Consider the following 19,551-nt stretch of genomic DNA (forward strand, 5'->3'; position numbering starts at 1 on the left):
AGAGAGAGAGAGAGAGAGAGAGGGGGAGAGAGAGAGAGCAGGAGACAGAGAGATACAGTGTGCTACAGTACCGCAGGACCACAGTAACACACTGCTTCATGTGCTGCATTCACTCCGCTTATCACCGGTCTGTTCAGAGAGAGAGAGAGAGAGGGAGAGAGAGGGAGGGGGGAGAGAGAGGGGGGGAGAGAGAGAGAGGGGGGAGAGAGAGAGGGAGATGGGGGAGGGACAGAGAGAGAGAGCAGGAGAGAGAGAAAGAGAGAGCAGGAGAGAGAGAGAGAGCAGGAGACAGAGAGAGAGAAAGAGAGAGCAGGAGAGAGAGGAGAGGGGGAGAGAGAGAGAGAGAGAGGAGAGGGGGAGAGAGAGAGCAGGAGAGAGAGAGAAAGAGAGAGCAGGAGAGAGAGAGAAAGCAGGAGACAGAGAGAGAGAAAGAGAGAGCAGGAGAGAGAGAGAGAGCAGGAGAGAGAGAGAGAGCTGTGTTCATGGAGACAGAGCTGAAAGCTACAGTTTGGTTTGATTTGTTTTGCGATTCTGCCATGATTATTTTTACCCCGAACCCATGGGGCGGAAGGGCAAATACTTTCTGTTCATTTTCAGGCAAACGCGATGTACCGCAACTGCAAATAAAAAGCCATCCACATACTTAGTCTGCATACGGAGCTCACGGCGGGTTTGAGACGTGCTCCAGGCCTGTGGAGGGGTCGTGGGTTCAGAGGAGACCGAAGCGCGATAAGAGAGCACTGCACAATAAACCCCGTTCAGCTCCCAGGACTGGGGCTGCAGGGGGGCAGTGGGCAGGGACAGGGGCAGGTTTGGACTGTCGTGGTGCCACTCATGCCCACGGTCAGTCTCAGCCAATCGGGAAAGAGGGAGAGTGGGAGGGTGTGGGGGGGGGGGGATTTATTCCGAAGAGTTCATTCATGAGAATTTCACTGTGCTGATCTCAAAAGGGACAATGCCATGTATAATATTGATGAATATGCAAGTTCCATGTGAATGGCCGTCAACATTTCCAAACAAGTGACGTATATTTCTCGAAACCCAAAGTGATTTTTTTTTGTTTTTGTGGGATAGCATAGGAAGGCGGAGTTATAGAACAGCATAGAAAATGAATATGAGATAATTTTTCACACCTGAGAAACATTTGCATCTCACACCTGGCTCAGTTGAAGCAACCCTATTCATCACTGTCAAAAAAAACAAAAAAAAACATTTTCTTGTTTTGTGTACATTGCCTTCCCTCAGTGAAGACGTTTTGCATACGATCTGGGATTAGTGGATTCAGTGGGAAAAGCAGAATCAGTATCTGTTCTCAGTGTTGTTTGAAGTGTCCCTGAGCACCTAACCCCCATTAATTAGAGTGACTACAATGCACCAACTTACATTATAAAGCATTAATATGTTGCAAGTAATTTCTTGATGCTGTGATTTGAAATTAGGCGTTCTTTTCAATAAACCGGAAGTGACGTATATTTCCGTAAACCGGAAGTGACGTATAGTTCTCTAAACCGGAAGTGACGTATATTTTTGAAAACCCAAAGTGTTTTTTTTCTTTTTTGTTTTTGTGGGATAGCACAGGAGATTGGAGATTGTGTGCTTTGCTGTTTTGTGTTTTACTGCTTTTTTATTTATTTATTTTTATCGTTATAAATCGTTTTTTCTTCATTTTCCATCATAAAAAATGACACGGGTAAAATTATATATTTCAAAATGTTGTATTAAAAACACCTGGATCACAACAGCTAAAATAAAAAGGATTAAGTCAATCTGCATGCATACACACCGCTTGTAATCAAGGGACCATGGATGACAGCTGCTAAGTAAATTGAGACCGTTCCCAGCAGTCTCCAGTGGGACCAATGACATTTCCTTCTTATTAAAGAGAAACTCGCAAAGCACAGTGTGACACACCTGAGTCAGCCCAAAGAAACACAACTGCGCTTTCAAGCCACCTCCCCTCCTCCAAGGGCTCGTGGCCCACAGCAAAGCCCGTGACATTTCTCCCCCTCATCTCTCTCGCACTGTTTCTGTTCTCTCTTTCTCCTACGTGAGTTGCTCTTTAAACGCGTCTCTTTTTACCTCCGCGCAGTGCTTCTTACCGTCCTTTGTTCTGGGGTGTTTTATGGGGGCAGACTCTCTTCTTTTGAACTGTCCCAGGTGAGCAATGCGATCACCAAACAACACCTGCAACCGTACCTACTCTGCTGCATCTCCATGGCAACTGACGGGCAGACGCAATCAATCGTTCGGTCGCAAACCTGCAACTAATTAAACTCGGATGAACCGTGCATATCGTATATTTGTTCAGTGGAAGAAAAATGTATTCCTGAAATGTACGTGTTCTGTGCTGGTATGTGAATACGGATGCCAACAAAATGGCTCAATGACGGTACAATACTGCCATCTTGTGGTTGCTAGGAAACGCAGGTTATGAGTTGTGTGGGTCTGGAAGAAATCGGTAGAAATATAAATCCAGGCGATGCTTGTATTAACCGGGTAGATTCTTGTTTAAAGGGATTTGCCTCCCTCTGCTGGATAAAAAGTGGCTTTACAGCACAGCAGTCTATATATGTTATACCATTTCCATCAGCCCTTACATTTCAGATTTTGAAAATTGTCTTTTCATTTCTCAATAAAATAATAAACAAACAGATTCCCAATCCCAAGGCAAGATATGTGAAGTTAGATCTATGTGTAGGCTATGTCCACTGTATACGCTATGTATTATGAGTAATTTCGTTTGTAAGAAGACCTACTCCCTGGTGTAAAATCCAGCTAGGACCAGCCTGAAATTATCAGCTACCAGCTGTTTCAAAACCTAGCTTGTGCTGTTTTTTTGTTTTTTTGTTTGTTTTTTTCAGCAGGCCTGCATTGATTTAGCAGGTAATTACATAAGCAACGAACAATGTAAATGTTACAACATAAATGTTCCATTACATGTGCCTGACCTGTTAACAATGACAGACCAGCGCGTGTATGTGCAACATAATTCTATTACGCCTACTAACGTAACAATCACTGATGCCAAGCTTAATGCAGATACAAATACAAATAAGAGCATAAATCTAACACTAATAATACTTGTGATGCACTCTGAAGATGATTGATATTATGTATTCTTCCGAGAGGGACACAAGCCGATTTCCTCCTCAAATTAACATGTTTCTCCACGTATGTTTGACCTCCGACTTCAAACCGGAAATTACTTTAATTGAAACGATCGGAAAGCATTCACGAAGGCCTCATTCATGCAGATTACCGGAGCCTCGGCAGTTGCGTGGTCAAAAGAGGAGCAACTGAAACGCCACACTGTGAAAGCCTCAAACGATTTTCCTTCAGAGAGCCGCGATTAACGTTCAATAAGCCTTTTCAAAATGCCCCCGCGTTGCTGTTGCTCCATCAATCTCGACGGCACGACTCCTCTTTGTATCTGGTACACGAGGAATGGGCAACTCGTGTGTGTGCTGGATGTTGCTGCCACCACTTACCGTGGCTCGGTCAGCTAATTAGCCATAAGCACCATGACCGATGAACTTGTAAATCAGATCACAGAATGATTTAGCATTCTAACATTAGGGCACGTTACAAGCGCCACATATACTTCGCTTTCAACTCGATATTCTCGAGTCAGAAGTGGGACGTGAATTCCTTATACACGAAAACCTACCTTTATTTTAACATTTGCGCGTCTCCGAAATGCTCGTATGTGAACATGTCTTTACAGGTTATTCATAATGTATGAAAAGCTATTTCCCCCCATGTCTTTTCAAAAGTAGATGGATTTTTAACCACGTTTCTATTATTACATATTATAAAATGTATTCGAAAAGAGTTATTGGGGATCATTTCAGCATTTACACGAAAATAGTGGCGTTCAGTCACGTGCACGTGGAGGGCAGAGAGCGTCACAACACCTGTTGATTTCACTAAACACACTTTGACCCGGAGGAGAGAACCAATGAATGAAATCAGCATCTGAAGTGTAGCCACAACTGCTTTCAAATTACTGCATCAATTGAGGCGTTGACATGACATTATTGGCATTTGGCAGACGCTCTTATCCAGAGCGATGGACAGTCCCCTGGAGCAATGCAGGGTTAAGGGCCTTGCTCAAGGGCCCAACGGCTGTGCGGATCGTATTGTGGCTACACTGGGATTCGAACTCTCGGCCTTGCCTGTCCTAGTCATTTAGCTTAATCACTACACTACAGGCCGCCGCGTTTGCGCCAATTTCTTGTCTTAAACTCAAAGTAAATCCAAGTATTTATCACGCATCGCCATATTCTCCATTCAGGTTTAATTTAATCCTGATTAAATGTTTGTTGTTACGGCCCAACCCCTCTCCCACGTACCTAAAGTAATAAATATCTTTAGATGTTATAATAAACGTCTCCCAAAACTGCAGCGGTTACCAGATTTATTCTTTGGCCAGGCGAAACCAGCTGCACACAATTGTCAGTCTGGTAAATTGGATGATTGGCTGCACCTGCAGAAGCCAGCCACAGGCATCCCGTGACTCCAATGTAAGGCAGCGTAACAATCGAGTATCCATATTATTTGATCTGTCTTAATTAGCAAACGTGAACTTGGGTTGGACGGACCACCGCTGAATTATCAAGCAGTGTATGGCTTTAACCATATCCATTTATCAAACGATAGCTAAACGGTTTCAGCCCGTTTTAAGGACGATGGCTTGTAGTAGTAGGCTCTCACGCAAAACTGTTTGACCTACGTCTGAAATGTAACCGTCAGGCGGGTTACAAAGCGGACCTGGTCGCAGAGACGGTTAATAAATAACTCAGAATCAGTCGCTACACGAGGCCACACGTTAGCTGGGAGCTCAGATCAAGAAGGGTTTAGCTTGGGATAATAATAAATACAATTGTAATCCTACATAATAATACATTCTGTCTGCGGGTCGTCAAAGGCGTCATTTATTTGATTCCTTGGCAGGTGTGTTCCTATGTAGCCTAGGCTAAAAAAAAAAAGAATAAAAAAAACCCGGGAAACCAAAGATTTCACAGAGAATAGCGGTAATTTTATGACTTGCTCTTTTTCAGTTTGCCTACTGTGATTTTCTAAACACTGTTCTCCTTGCTCTCGGGCGTGGAACAACTGCGCTGATTGGCTCCGCAGCTGGACCGTGAATTACATGCTGAACGGTCTTGTTGACGTGGAAACGAAGCCAGTTATTCATCCACTTGAATCAACATGCTTATGAAGTTATTATTTCTGAATATTCATGAGCTCCTTTGTCTAAATTTGAAACCCAATTACAGAATACAGTTTATCAGAATTTTGTTATTTCCCCTGAATAATGCTGGGGTCTTATTTGCATTGTACCGTCTTTGTGCAGTATCTGTGTTATAATACCATTTGATAGAACGGGGACATCACGCGTTGGCATAATTAGACCATTTAAGGTTCCTTTTTGCAATGGAAAATAAAATACATTTCGAAGCATGTTTCGTAGTAACGGGTGGGGGGCATTCTTTGGTTTGGGGTTTGAGTTTGAAATGATTAGTGATGTGATCGATCAGTTTAAACCAGGGGTGCCCAATCACGTGCCACGAAGGGCCGAGAGCGTGCAGAGGTTTCATTCCAACCAATCACGACACAGGTTAAACTTCCAAACCCGGACGATAGGAATTGGTCAACAACGTGTTTCCTTGGACAAGACGTTCTGTGTCGGGTATCATCATCGTCATTAAGGTGTAGCCTATTTGATGCGTAATCATAGGCTATATTCATTCACTGTTGGAACGCATACAGCTTTAGTGTCCTCTGACTGAATGCGGTCTGCTGTGACCATTCAGGCGCCTTAAGTGGCATTTATAAATACATTTGGAAATACAATTACAAACGGTTGGCCTATAATTGTACAGACTGAAGATTAATCATAAAAAGTCACGTCACATGTGACTCGGTCTCTTCATCAAAGTGTCCCTGTTTGAAAAAAAAAACCTGTTGCTGTGATACAAGGTACAACACTGACCGTGCGCATAAAGCCAAGCTCAGACCTTCAAGGCAGTCCGCAAACATCGCTTGTCAGAATTGCCGGCGTTTTGTCATACGATGAGACGTTTTGTCATACGCCAAAATGTCAGGAGGTAATCACTTCAGAAATACCTAATTTAGTTTAGTTTAGTTCTCAACATAATTCCTGAATGAAAATGTTGAATTGTAGCAACAGGAGTACAGAGCCTAAACAATGTGAAAACCTGGGATGGGAAGACAAGGAAGAACACGTTGCTTTCGTTAAAGTTGGAGTCTTAGGGTTTATCTTCGTCTTCGCCGCTTGTGGGAATTTGATTCTCTTGTACGCGCTTTGGAGGAAACGGAAAAGAAATTCGCGTACACACCTGTTTCTTCTCCATCTCTGCTTCGCGGACCTGGTGGTGGCGTTCTTTCAAGTCCTTCCTCAGCTCTCCATGGAAATAACTTACCGTTTCAAAGGCACCGACGTTGCTTGCAGAGCCGTGAAGTACCTTCAAGTCGTCGGGATGTTCGCCTCAACTTACATGATAGTCGTAATGACCGTCGACCGCTATAATGCTGTGTGCAGACCCATGGTATCGTTCTTTAGAGGTTCTTTCCGCAGATATATTTCTATAGGGGCGGCTTGGCTGATATCGCTAGCTTTCAGCACCCCGCAGCTGTTCATATTTTCTTTACAAGAAGTTGATGAACACGAGTACGACTGTTGGGCAACATTTATCGAGCCGTGGGGTAGTAAGATATACATAACTTGGATCACTTTAGCGGTGTTTGTTCTCCCGGCTATAATTCTCATATTTTGTCAGATCAAAATATGTTCGGGAATTTATTTTAATATGAAGAGGAAGGCATTACAGTCAACAAACAACACCCGGGTGTTAAATAAAGGAGTATCAAGCTCCATGCTGAAAACGGTTAAAATGACATTCGTTATCATTCTTGTGTACACGATGTGCTGGAGCCCGTTTTTTGTTGTCCAGTTATGGTCCGCGTGGAGTCCTCGTACCGCGCCAACCGATGGTAGGTCTAAAACAGTGTATAAGCACATGTAGAATAGGCTGACAAAAAGTGTTACCATTCCACACTTGCGCTACAAGAAAAACACTGGAAATGTGAGTGCGTAAATGCGCGCGGCATTTGAACGCGTTTTGACAACTTCGGGATTATTAGAGTGACTGTTAGGATAAATATTTTAGTGTAATGAATCCCAGAATATATATATCGACAAAAAAAAAACAACCTTATCCATTTTAACTGATTGTAGCCGGCTTATTGCTTAGAGTAGCATATTGTGTCATAACCACAAGCTATTCTCACCAATGACGATACATTTTTAATGTACCCACACAAGGCTTCATGAGCACTTGTCTTTTGTGTTCATTTGTCGCCCGACAGGTCCAACGTTTGTAATCATCATGCTGTTGGCCAGTCTGAACAGCTGCACCAACCCCTGGATCTACCTATATTACAGCTAACCGCCGCCAGGGGCTGGGCGACGGTGAGAAATGTCCGTGCACGTGCGCCTAGAGATTCAAAAATATATATGATTATTTTGTTCTCGGAATGTGGGCCGTCTGTTATTACTTTCCAACCGGGTCGATCCTTACCTCCCTTTGACTGCTTTTCTGCTTGTGGTCACCGTGGCAACACCCATGAGACGTTGTATAAGACGGGCTCAGGAGTGTAATCACAGTGGGATAATGATCTTGTATTCACTTTATTTTTTATTTTATTTTATTGTAGATGTTAAGACACGCTATGGCAATTGCAATCCAAGAGGAATTATGTTGAATTCATAATTTCTCTATCTCTCTCACACCCTCTCTCAAACACACTCCCTACTCTCTCGCCCCCTCTCTCTCGCTCTATGCACTTACACACATGCATGTGCATACATTCACAGAATTAACATAATGCGTTTTGTCCCTGAAGAGACGTTACATAACGTTTTTGAATCGGGGCAGTCATTTTGAAGCTTGAGCAAAGCGAACTATTTTGCCGCTTTGTCATGGCTTCCGTTAAATTGTGCAAAAACCATCTTATCACATTGGTAGCCCCAAACTTAAATCTAGTCCAGACCTAAATCTTATTGTCTGTTCAATTAAATCTATAACTTTATTTATTTTGAGCAGATTTCATTCCTGCCAGCTTCCCCTAATGCATGAGCATTTGTATTTGGGAAGCCATCCAGTCTTCTCTCAGACATTCACAAAGCACTGAAATGCATTCAAAGCAAGTCACATGTCAAAACTATCTTGTTCTTTTTTGGGCTTGTTCATAAAGAACTGAACACGATAATCAACTGAATTGAGGAGAACTGAATACTGAAAGGTCTAATGCACACGTCCTCAGGAAGGTTGCAAATGGATTTTTAAGTGACACTTACACACCCTCTAAAGCAAAAAGCAGTTTGAATGACACGCCTTAAAGATCATTCTGAAATGCCGGCCCGTTTTTAGAAATAAACGAGCATCCCCCGACAACATTCTATGTCGGTAGACTGGCATTTGCGAGCTCAGAAATCCACACGGTGAAGCTTGCTCATTCTCCCATCTGTGTGTCCTCAAGCATCCGTTGGCACCTTCCTGCACCTGTCCTGGTATTGCCCCACTGCAAATAAGTTTGAACCAAGTGACCGTAACTTATCCAGTATTGTCGACGGAGATATCCCATGCTGTCTCAGAGTATACTCATTTTGAATGACAATTCGAAAGAATTCCTCAGTACCTCCAAGTAAAATACCTGATGATATTTATTATTCATCTGATCCGAATGTATTCTGGTTCAATTTATTACATTTCCTATCCCTGTTTAGGCACCTGTGTGTATTTATGGTTAATTATGGGCATTTGTATATTTGTTGGTAAGTGTTTGCACCTTCCGTACTCAAACTTGTGAAAATTATTTGGCTGTAAATGGAACGTGGGGTTTTTCAATGTGTGTTTTTTCTTTAACTAGCATTAAGAGCAGAAATACGCTTGGGGCATTGTGAAAAAGTTATTCAAACGTTGCAATACTAAGCGTGTGCGGTATATCTGGAGAACATTTACCTGTGACCTTGACAAAACATATTTGCAACAATAAATGTCTTCTAAACGTTTCAAAAACTTTCCATCATAATTTCATATCAGCCAACTGGGAATATCACTGGAACTTCAATGTCATTCAAGCCCTATTTGCTTGTTGACGTTCGCATATGAGTCATCGTGGCGGCCGCTTTGAAGAAGCTGTCAACACGATACTCTTGTATAATGACATGGGGGTAGTACTGTGTTGAATACTTCACAGAATAAAAAGAAAATAATTTCTATTGGCGCACACATGGTTATGTAGCATTAGTCTGACATTTTTGTTGAAGGATTTGTAGATTGGCTTCCCATACCGTCAGGCTGGCCTTCAGACGTCATTAGTAGTCTGAAAATGGAATGTATTTTCAATCGAAAGCTGCAGACATCCGTTTACCATTTTCTTGGATGTTTAAAATGCGACTGCATGCGTACGCTTTTACCTCGTCTTCGATGGTGGCCTTACTTGAATTATTTGCGGCGTAGCGAATCGAGGGGTATGGAACAAACAGAGCGGCCCTTATGGTTCCCATGGTGATTTCAAATTACACTTCATTTACCACTGAGGCACTTAACATGCGCTCGTATCCTGGAAAAATCAACAGAAGTTGCGTCGCATTCTTTCATACAGTCGAGTCACGTAGCCGGATACTAACTGAAGCAACATCTTTTTACTTTCAAAGATATGACGACGGTGCGCCAACCGACAACGTTGGAAATACGTCATGCACCCGAACCAGATTTTACGGCCATTGGCACCCCATGAAAAGTCAGTTCTCTTCCCTGTGATACAGCCTATACGAAACCTTTTGAGGTAACCCATGCATGTCAGATGAAATCTTTTTCATGTTTGAATAGTAGGCTATATAGTCTTATAGAATCAATATTTTTCGTTTCACAGCTTGGAATTGCAGTAGATTTCCTCAGAACAACTGTAAAGGTACATACAAATTTTAATCAGGAATTTAATTGAAATGTTACTATAACCCAATACCTGCCCCTTTAAAAAAAATAAAAAAAGGTGTTGTAATTGTTGGGATTGGATTGGTCTGGCCCAATGTGAGCTCTTTTCTTGGGGAACAAAATCCCCGCCGGTGTCCCTGCCAACAGTTTCTATGCAGTGTATCATTTTCCAATCGGCGAGCAAACACGGAATGTTTACTTAAGAGATGGACCTTAATTATAGTCAGCCAACTGTGGACTGACTGTAGCAAACAAAATGCATCCTAAATGATCTGGAAGACTGTGCGATCAACTTTCCCCCTCACCTTTAAGGTCTTAATTAAGCCACAACATAAACATTACATTTCATACACGGGAAAACTAAGTTCCAAACACAAGAGCTGGAGTTTTGACGTGATGTTCGCCGTGCACGAGTCATGATTTCAAGTTAGCTTCCAATTGGCTGCCCGCTAAACCGTTGCGCGACGGATTTGTTGAAATGTAAACAACATTTCGGTTACACAAGGAACGCAGTCTTCAAAATAACAATGTCCAATCCCCTGTGTGGTATAAGAACTTGGCTACTTTCAAGATAAAAACCAAATACATTTATATCACTAATTATCTTACTTGTATCACTTATATCACTTGTTATCATAATATTTGTTTTCTTTGGTCCTTTTGTCATTATAACGTATGTTAAATTATTAGCTTAGTTTTTTCAGGGTGTACATTCAAGGACTTCAAGGACTACCAAATGGCTGGTGTGAGATTGGTTAGTACTTGGATGGGAGACCTCCTGGGAAAAGTAAGTTGCTGCTGGAAGGTGTTGGTGGGCCAGATCTTCTCTCTGGTCAAAATATCCCCAATGCCCCAGCGCAGTCTTTCAAATTAGACGTTAAACCAAGGGCCTGACCCACTGTGGTCACTGAAGATCCAATGACACTCTTCGCAAAGAGTAGGGGGTTCCCCTGGTTTCCTGGCAAAATTCCCAACCCTGGCCCTTTCAACCTGCCATCTAACCATCCCCTACATTGTTCTCTCCCTCTCCACCTCAACTGGTGTGTGGTGAGCATACTGGCACAAAATGGCAGCCATTCGGTATAATTACAGCAGAAACTGGGCAAAGAAATTGAAGAAACATCGAAATATATACAGACTAAGTGTTTGACCAGTTCAGACCAGCTCCCAGCTTGACATGGTTTGACCAGCTCAAGCTATGTTTTGAAACAACTGGTATCTGGTTGACCAGCTACCAGCTCAATCAAGCTACCAGCACTAGCTGGTTGGCTAGCTTGTACCCAGCTAGTCCAGCTTTATGACCAGCTTGACCAGCTCAATTTCCAAGCAGGTCAAGCTAGCATCACTGGATTTTACAGCAGGGAGGTGGTGTCTGCAGAACGAGGTCATATTTTAGCAGGGAATGATAGATGTCCTACATAAAACGGCAAAGTCATCAGTTGCGTCACATCGGCCACAGAGTGTCGGCTGTGATATTTCTCAAGGTTTAATTAGCCAAAATATTAAGCTACAGAGATTCATGAGCACATAATCAATTTAACAGGTAAGAAAAACATGGTTATACAAAAAAAAAAAAAAACTGCGAAAATATTGTTTCATAACAATTGCACGCTTATTACCGTCTTTTCTTTTTTTATTGTCAATTATAGTCTATTTTAGTGACTTCACTTTATCCTTTTAGCTCGTGCGTACTCTGGTCAAAAGCATAAAGCTACAACCGCCCCGAGCATATTCAAATACGAAGAGCTGTCCGTATTAAACAACCCAAGACCTGATTTAAACACGCTGCCAAAAAAGGCATATAAAAACGAGAACCAATTGCTGTCCAAGGGGATTTATCACGTGGGCAGCGTTTGGCCAAGGATCTTTCCAGAACCGTGGTCTGAATCTGTATTTATGACTTTGTAGACGCAGACGGACGCTTTGTCTCTGTCATAACTATGAGCTGACGGATAAATCAGTTTTTAGAACTCCCAATCCTGTTCCCTCCTTTTCTGTATTTCTTTTTTCCGAAGCCTAAAATGAAAATTAATTTCAGTATGTCTGGTAGACGGTGTGAACAGACTCGACGGGGATTCTGCAGGTTTGATGACCTGACAACGCCCATTTTTTCCTATTTCAGTGTAGCCTCTCTCTCTCTCTCTCTCTCTCTCTCTCTCTCTCTCTCTCTCTCTCTCTCTCTCTCTCTCTCTCTCTCTCTCTCTCTCTCTCTCTCCCTCCCTCAAAATAAAAACACACACACAGTAGGCTACAAGACAATCAAAACCTTTTTTTTATTTTTTATTTTATTTAATATAAGCGCAACATTTATTTTGTCACATAAAAATCAAGGAATCTGCCATGACAACAACACCCTCCACCTTCTCAAAGGATGACTCAAGGAGCGTTTGTGAATCAGTAAGTGTGTGCTGTACAATCACCATCAGTGCCTGGATAAATATTTATAAAACACTTACACCTAGACACAAAACAGTCAAACCTCACCACATCGGGATGTGTATGACTTAATACACCATATTGTTCTATTACTACAAGGTACAGGTCGATGAATATTTATGACCTGAGGCGAAATCATACCGGATCTCGGTATGAACCACACAATTCCGTCAAATTCAGACAGGACACAGCCTACGTTTTTCACAAACTTACGTATGGAGGTGCGAAATGTTTTGAGCCGTAATGGAGTATCCCGTGTGAGTTGCTTAAACGTTACACGGTTGCCGGTTATGCTTTTGCCTAATCAAGAGAACGCTAAGCGCACACAGCTCCTTCACAAGGAAACCCAGACAAGACCCTTCAACTGCACAAACGGACACAAGACAAACACAAGAACAGCCATCGCCACGAAAAAGCATAGAAAAAACATTCACCAAAAATATTCACCGTTTTACGCCGTTTCCCTCCCTCCGTCTTTGAAGTCGACTTTTGGAACAATATACAAAGACAAAATGAAACGACGACACTGCAAAAAATGTCCGTCTTAACATGCATCTTTTGTCTTGTAAAAAGACTTAAGATCTTTTTTTTCTCTCAAATAGAAGACATGGGCTAGTTTCAAGTTTAAGTTTTAAGCCGTTTGCTTGACAAGACAAATTCTCACCCCAAATCCTGAAATGAGTCAAACTTTTTCACCAGATTGGCAGTTTTTCTCATTTAGCAAAGAAATGTTGTATAAATAAGATTTTAAATCTAGATATAAGACTAAGATACTTGTTAAGACTGACTTACATCTTGTTTTACAGTAATGTGCTTGTTAAGGTTGGGTGAAAAACTGTTTTGGCCCACTGGAGTACATACCTGTTCACATGCATTTCATGGGGAATCCAAGGGCAGTATTTTAGCCGTTGGCAACGAGCTGGCCAGCAATGCTACATGCAAACTTGAATACCATTCTTTAGTTTCACACGTGAAACATGATTTGTTTTAATTCACAGGTAATTCGGCAAGAAACAATAATTATTAACCGGATGTAGTTTCCTCGGACGCAGCTCATCTGCTGAAAACATTAATATAGTCGATCCACGGGTCAAAATAACAGAAGTTTATATGTACCTTTTTTTTTTTTTTTTTTTTTTAACATTACACTTTACATTATCAGTGCATTTTCCGATGATGAGGTTTGTCCACACAAAGCAGTACATTGATAGGAATGAGAAATCCCCTGCCCCCGTTGTATAAGGGCAGACCGGTTGAAGCTGGGAATCTGTGGTCGATCCTGTCTGCCCCTTTTTGCAGAGATTAGCGTATAATCAGGTTGTTGGCGAGTACGGTACCGCCATTCGCCCTGCCGGCTCCACGGAGATTGTAAACCGACCAGGGAGGTCAAGGCGAGCACGGCACTGACGGTACCGTCCGCCCCCCCCCCCCGTGGGTTGACTTTACGACGGTGTTGTCCAGGATACCATCCGCCGGATTCGACAGCTCGAGCTGATTAAAGTACGTCTTAAAACAGAGACCGGACGTGCCGCACCAAGGAGCTTTGAGGGTATTCCGAGACTGTGATATCCCCCCCCCCCCCCCATCACTCACCAACAAACAGGGAAGAGACAGCATTCGCAAAGAAACGGTGTCTTGAACAGGCTCGCACAGTGCAAAAACCCAAAAAAACAAGCCCGTCTTAAGTAGTTTTGAGACTCTTAATCTTAGTTTTGTGACTTTTTCACTCAAGTACCAAATATTAACTTTTTAAACTTACTTTTTGCTTAACAAGTGAAATTGTCTTACCAAATCTTGAAACTGTCTTATCTCATTGGCCTCATCATTTTGTCTTATTTCGCAAAACGAAATAGAAATAAGATATTTTTCTTTTGTCTGAATATAAGACTAAAATACCTGTTAAGACTGACTTTGTTTTTAAATTTTTCGCAGTGAAGACGAGCCAACTAGCGGAAATACGCTAGCACAAAAAAACGTTTACCTGTTTCCCAAAGACGTACTCGGATGATACGCGAAGGAACGCCGTCTCTTTCGCCGTTTGTTGCCCCTTCCCCGTTTCGTTCCTTCAGGAGGAAACAAGTCCCGTCCTCGATACGTGGCCCAGTCGATGCGTCACCTGCAGAGGTTCCCCCGTCCGTTTTTTGGGGTTCCCGTCGAGTCCGAGCGGCAGCCCCCAGGCCCCCCGCTCCCCGGTCAGAGCCCGCCCCCGGGCCCGGCTCTGGGGGGCAGCCGATTGGCCAGCAGGCAGGCCAGGGAGATCCCGGCGACCTGCGTGAAGGCCAGGCCCAGCACGGTGGCGGCGATGTGGAAGACGTTGTCGTTGACCACCCCGAAGACCTTCCGGAAGCATCCGTGCCGGTGGATCCCGGCCTCCTCGCCCCGTTCGGGCACGGGACGGTTCCGGCAGTCCCTCCGCCGGGCGCAGCAGCTGTCCGGCACCGAGATCCGCGACTCGTTCCCCGCCGGCCCCAGCGGGGTCCAGTCCGACTCCAGCCAGTCCTCCCAGCCCTCGGCTCCGCAGCACTTGAGCGCCCTCTGCAGGCCGTCCAGCGCGTTGGCCCGGCCCTCGTCCTCCCCGTAGTCGGCCACCGCCCTCTGCAGCCCGCTGCGGAACCCCTCGGCGATGTCCTCGCGGTAGAACAGCCCGGAAAGCCCGGCGGCCAGCCCCGCCACCAGCGTGAAGAGCTGGAAGAAGCCGTACGCCCGGAGCAGGCAGGGCAGCCTGGCGGCCGTGCCCAGGCAGCCCAGGAACCCCCAGGCCGTGATGGCGCCCCCTGTGGCCAGGAGGGCCAACGGCGCGTTGGGGTAGCTGTTAGCCGACAGCAGCATGTAATCGGAGAGGGACACCTGCGTCCACACGCCCAGGGTGAAGATGGCCAGGCCGGCCGCCCAGAACAGGCAGCTGAACAGCAGCAGGCTGAGGCGGAGGAGGGCCATGACGCCCAGGGGCCAGCGGCAGGGGCCGGGGGCCCGGCGCGCGGGGCCCGGCAGCGAGGCGGACGAGCAGAGCGAGGAGGAGAGGCGCTGCGTCTGGAGCGGGGGCAGCAGGCCCGGCGGGGCCGAGGGCCGGCGGGGGACGGGCGGGGAGGGCAGCAGGCCCCGGGGGGAGGACAACCGTCGGGCCCCGATGTCACGCTCCCACTCGCCGCTCCGCGAAGCCGCCTCGTACGGCAGGGCGCTGTTCATGGCACTGGCTCCTCCGCCGTCCTCTCTCCTTTTCTACCGCCTCTCCCTCCCTCGATTCCCCCCCCCCCCCTCTCTTCTTTATGGCCTGCCGTTAACGCCCCCCCCCCCCCCCTCGCCCGGCCCCCCCTCCGGCGCGTAAATCTCCCGAGGTGTTATCTGCACCTACAGCCCCGCGCCCGTCTCTCATCCCGCGCTTTTCCTCCCTTCCGCTTTTTTTTATCTCTTCATTTCAAGACCCGTCCGTCCAACCGGTCTCCCTCTCCTTCGCCGTCTCCTTGGCAGGGCGATTACCGCATCCTCTCTCTCGCACGCTCCTTCTCTCTCTCTTCCTCTCTCTCTCTCTCGGTCTCTCTCACTCACTGGGGCTCCTCTCCGTCAGGGCGGGGGGGGACCGTTTCCACTCCCCCCCCCCCCCCCCCCCCGGTCTGAGACTTTATTGTCCTGCGCTCCCTCTCTCTCTCTCTCTCTCTCTCTGGTGTTTTCACATCAACACACCAGCCAGGCTGCAGCAAGCCAAAATGCGCCAGCTTCCGCACTTCCACGATATTTAAAAACAAACCGACACTTCAGCCCACAGGTACACCTATTTATGTCAAGGTGGACATATGGAGGTAGATCACGCCGGATAAAAGGATTCACCTAAAATCAACTCGGTGAAAGAATGCATTTTACACGGAAAGAGAGTACGTTTCTTCTCACTTAAAATGTACGCTTCGATCCACAGGTATACACTGTGTACGAATTCATATGGACATTTGTGGATAGATCACACGGGGTATCACCTGAAATCAAACTCTGAAATGGGACATTTTAACAGTGAGGGAGTATATTTTTAACCTTGTTTCCCCCCCGCCCACCCCCCCCCCCTAGCGACACTAACAGCCGAACTACCGCCGAACGTTTCGCCGTTTCCGGACGTCACCGACGGCAACTCGACAACTGAAGTCGCCTAGGACGGGCGTGAAAACCGCACGCTTCCCTTGCGTACGAAATACATAAAAAATACGAAATCCACCAAAGTGTGGAGTGTGGGGGGTTTTTTGCGGCAGAAGGAGGCAGAGGCTAATCCCCTCACGGAGACGGGAGGCGTGACTCGACGCCAGAAGCTTCCGCAGCCATTAGCCGCACAGCGCCGGGGCGATAAGCCCGCGCTGTTCACAGTAAAAGTCATTCTGTCAGAAAATTACTGTCAGAATGTGGGGTCTGTAGCCCTGGAAGAAAGTCTGGGGGGGGGGGGGGGGGGGGGCGGCGTTGATGGCGTCTGTCATGGTTTATGGGGTCTATATTACAATGGGCCAGTAAACAGCGAGTCGCTGATTACAGAGTCATCAAGCATTCATCAGCACACACAGCACCCTCAGCACACACACTCAAACGCACACACGCTTACCCGCATTAAACACACGCACACGTGCACGTACACACAAACACACGCACAGACAACATGCACACACACACTTGGATACATCACACACACACACACAGACAGACAACGGACACACACACGCACACGTGATTTCACACACACCCACTTACGTAGATTAAACACACACACTTACATAAAACACACGCACACATGATTACACACACAAAACGCACATACACACATGCATACACACAAATACATGTGCATACACACACAAACAAACATACACATGCATTGATACAAACACACACACACACACACATGCATACAAGCACACACGCACAGACAGGCACACACACAGGTGCGGGCACACACACAGGCATGTGCACACACATGCACACACACACACACACACACACTCACACACACTCACACTCACACACACTCACACACTCACACACTCACACACTCACTCACACTCACACTCACACTCACACTCACACTCACACTCACACTCACACACAGTTTGAGCTCTCCAGTAAAAGGCACTGATGTAAATTGTGTCTTGTTGCCTTGGCATTTAATTGCCCCATTACAGAAAAGGGCACTTAATTGGTATATTTCAATACCATGTCATACAAACACCCAACAGCAATCAACCTGCACGTAATGCTTATAACGGTCCTCTAGAGGGTGCTACAGGACACATAGAGAGTTGTTGGGAAGAGTTGCCAGTGATCACTGGCCTCAGGTCAGTTTTGCATGGTTCTTCCTGGCGATGAAGGTAATGGTTTGGATAAAGCAAGTTGGTCCTGTATCAATGCTCACAGACTTGTCAAAGACAACATTAAACTTCCATTTCAAAACTTCTCATTTCACACTCCAAAATCTTTTTCACTTATGGGCGGCCTGTAGCGTAGTGGTTAAGGTAAATGACTGGGACACGCAAGGTCGGTGGTTCTAATGTAGCCACACTAAGATCCGCACAGCCATTTGGCCCTTGAGCAAGGCCCTTAACCCAGCATTGCTCCACGGGAGGATTGTCTCCTGCTTACTCTAATCAACTGTACGTCGCTCTGGATAAGAGCGTCTGCCAAATGCCAATAATGAAATATGAATGTCCGCGGTGTTTTCTGGGCACTCAAAAGCTAATTTGATTCCTGAGACACCGTTTAAAAATAGTGGTGCTTACACGCATCCACATCTCACTGTTCTTGAACATATCCCCACTGGACTGACGTAAAATATCTCCTGCTAATTTAACTTTAACAGAGTACATACCATCAGCCCAAAGGAGTCTGTGCGAGTTGATTTAACACTGAACTTTTTACCGTGGCATATATTAATATTTCAGCCCGATCTAGATTTCACCAGACCCGCCAATTTTGTACTGGATCCTCATCCCCTTCTTTTAAGTAGAGAATTCTACCGTTTATTTTTGTGCTTTTTACGATTTCATATTCGGCCTCTAGAGGGCACTGAAGCACAAGCTGAAATGATGCGCTCACGCTTTTGGTGAAAATCCACCGGGCCAATCAGGGCCGCCTCTACGCACAGCCGGCAACGGTTGCCAAGGACGCCAACCTTTTGGGGGACACCAAATGAAGGGGGAGGAAAAGAAAAGGAAAATGTATACATACATCCACATCCAAGATCCAATCCCCCTCCACAATCACAACCCCCCCGACCACTCTCACACAATTACCATTTCATTCCCTTGAAAGGCCTGATAGTTTCTGTTCATTTTATTCATTGTTGTTTAGCTGATGCTTTTATCCAAAATGATTTACAGTTGATTTGACTAAGCAGGGGACAGCCTGAGAACAAAAGAGAAGGAGATGGAAACTGGAACGAAAAAAAGTACTCTACAAACTCTTCTTCTTCTTCTTCTATTATTATTACGTTGCTGTTTTTGACAGCTGCGGTATGAGTGTCACCACTGATGACGTAATGTAGGGCTATTTCACAGCGTATTCCTCATTTGTGTTTTAAATCGATACATAATCCAGGAAAGCATTATGTCGTCAAACGACTTGGAGTTGGCCGCGCGCATGTAACTTCATGTGAATTCACAGTTTCCCTAGCAAGTGTGGCAGCTTCCAAGACGCATTGGGCAAAGCAAGCTTTAAATGAATGAATGATTCATTGGGCATTGACCTGGGTCTCAGCTGCGAGGCTGAAACAGAGCGAGTAACATAGGCGCGAGAGAAGCTCAATAAATATTGTTTTGATAGCCTATTGATTATATTAGAAAGTCTGCACGTCCAATGCGAGCATGCGCAGTCTTCACTTTGTTTGTGAGAATTGATGATTTGTGGGTCTTACGAGAATCCGTCAGCACGGAACAGGCGAGATTCTACCGATACAATCGCTGTCGCCGGCTGGTGTTTCAGCACCAAGGACAGAGAGAATTACACTACGTGAGGGCAAGAAACCGTTGCATGACGGGGGTTGAATTATGTATCTGTTCCCCCGGAAAGACGTCTTTGAAGGACCTGTAAGCCAATTTATCAATGCCGACTCCAACTCCACAGATGA

The 19,551-nt window shown here is 45.3% G+C and overlaps 2 protein-coding genes across 2 annotated transcripts; one reads left to right on the top strand and one right to left on the bottom strand.

The window, feature by feature from the left end:
• The first annotated feature begins 6,173 nt into the window (after positions 1-6,173).
• LOC133119328 (arg8-vasotocin receptor-like) lies at positions 6,174-11,421 on the top strand. Its single transcript, XM_061229863.1, has 3 exons — positions 6,174-7,017; positions 7,393-7,459; positions 11,328-11,421. The coding sequence occupies exons 1-3, from the start codon at positions 6,174-6,176 to the stop codon at positions 11,419-11,421; spliced, it is 1,005 nt and encodes a 334-aa protein (XP_061085847.1).
• Positions 11,422-14,654: 3,233 nt separating this feature from the next.
• Positions 14,655-15,647, bottom strand: LOC133119329 (tetraspanin-7-like). Its single transcript, XM_061229864.1, has one exon. It carries the CDS (start codon positions 15,645-15,647, stop codon positions 14,655-14,657), a length of 993 nt encoding a protein of 330 aa, XP_061085848.1.
• Positions 15,648-19,551: the final 3,904 nt, after the last annotated feature.

This window comes from Conger conger, chromosome 19, assembly GCF_963514075.1.
Source record: "Conger conger chromosome 19, fConCon1.1, whole genome shotgun sequence".
Lineage (NCBI taxonomy): Eukaryota > Metazoa > Chordata > Actinopteri > Anguilliformes > Congridae > Conger > Conger conger.

Bases quoted from the DNA above. Each gene is read 5' to 3' on its own strand.
- LOC133119328 (XM_061229863.1), top strand. From the start codon at position 6,174: ATGTTGAATTGTAGCAACAGGAGTACAGAGCCTAAACAATGTGAAAAC. The intron at 7,018-7,392 runs GTAGGTCTAAAA...GTCGCCCGACAG, and splicing joins TCGTACCGCGCCAACCGATG to GTCCAACGTTTGTAATCATC. The intron at 7,460-11,327 runs ATATTACAGCTA...CAGCTTTATGAC, and splicing joins ACCAACCCCTGGATCTACCT to CAGCTTGACCAGCTCAATTT.
- LOC133119329 (XM_061229864.1), bottom strand. From the start codon at position 15,647: ATGAACAGCGCCCTGCCGTACGAGGCGGCTTCGCGGAGCGGCGAGTGG.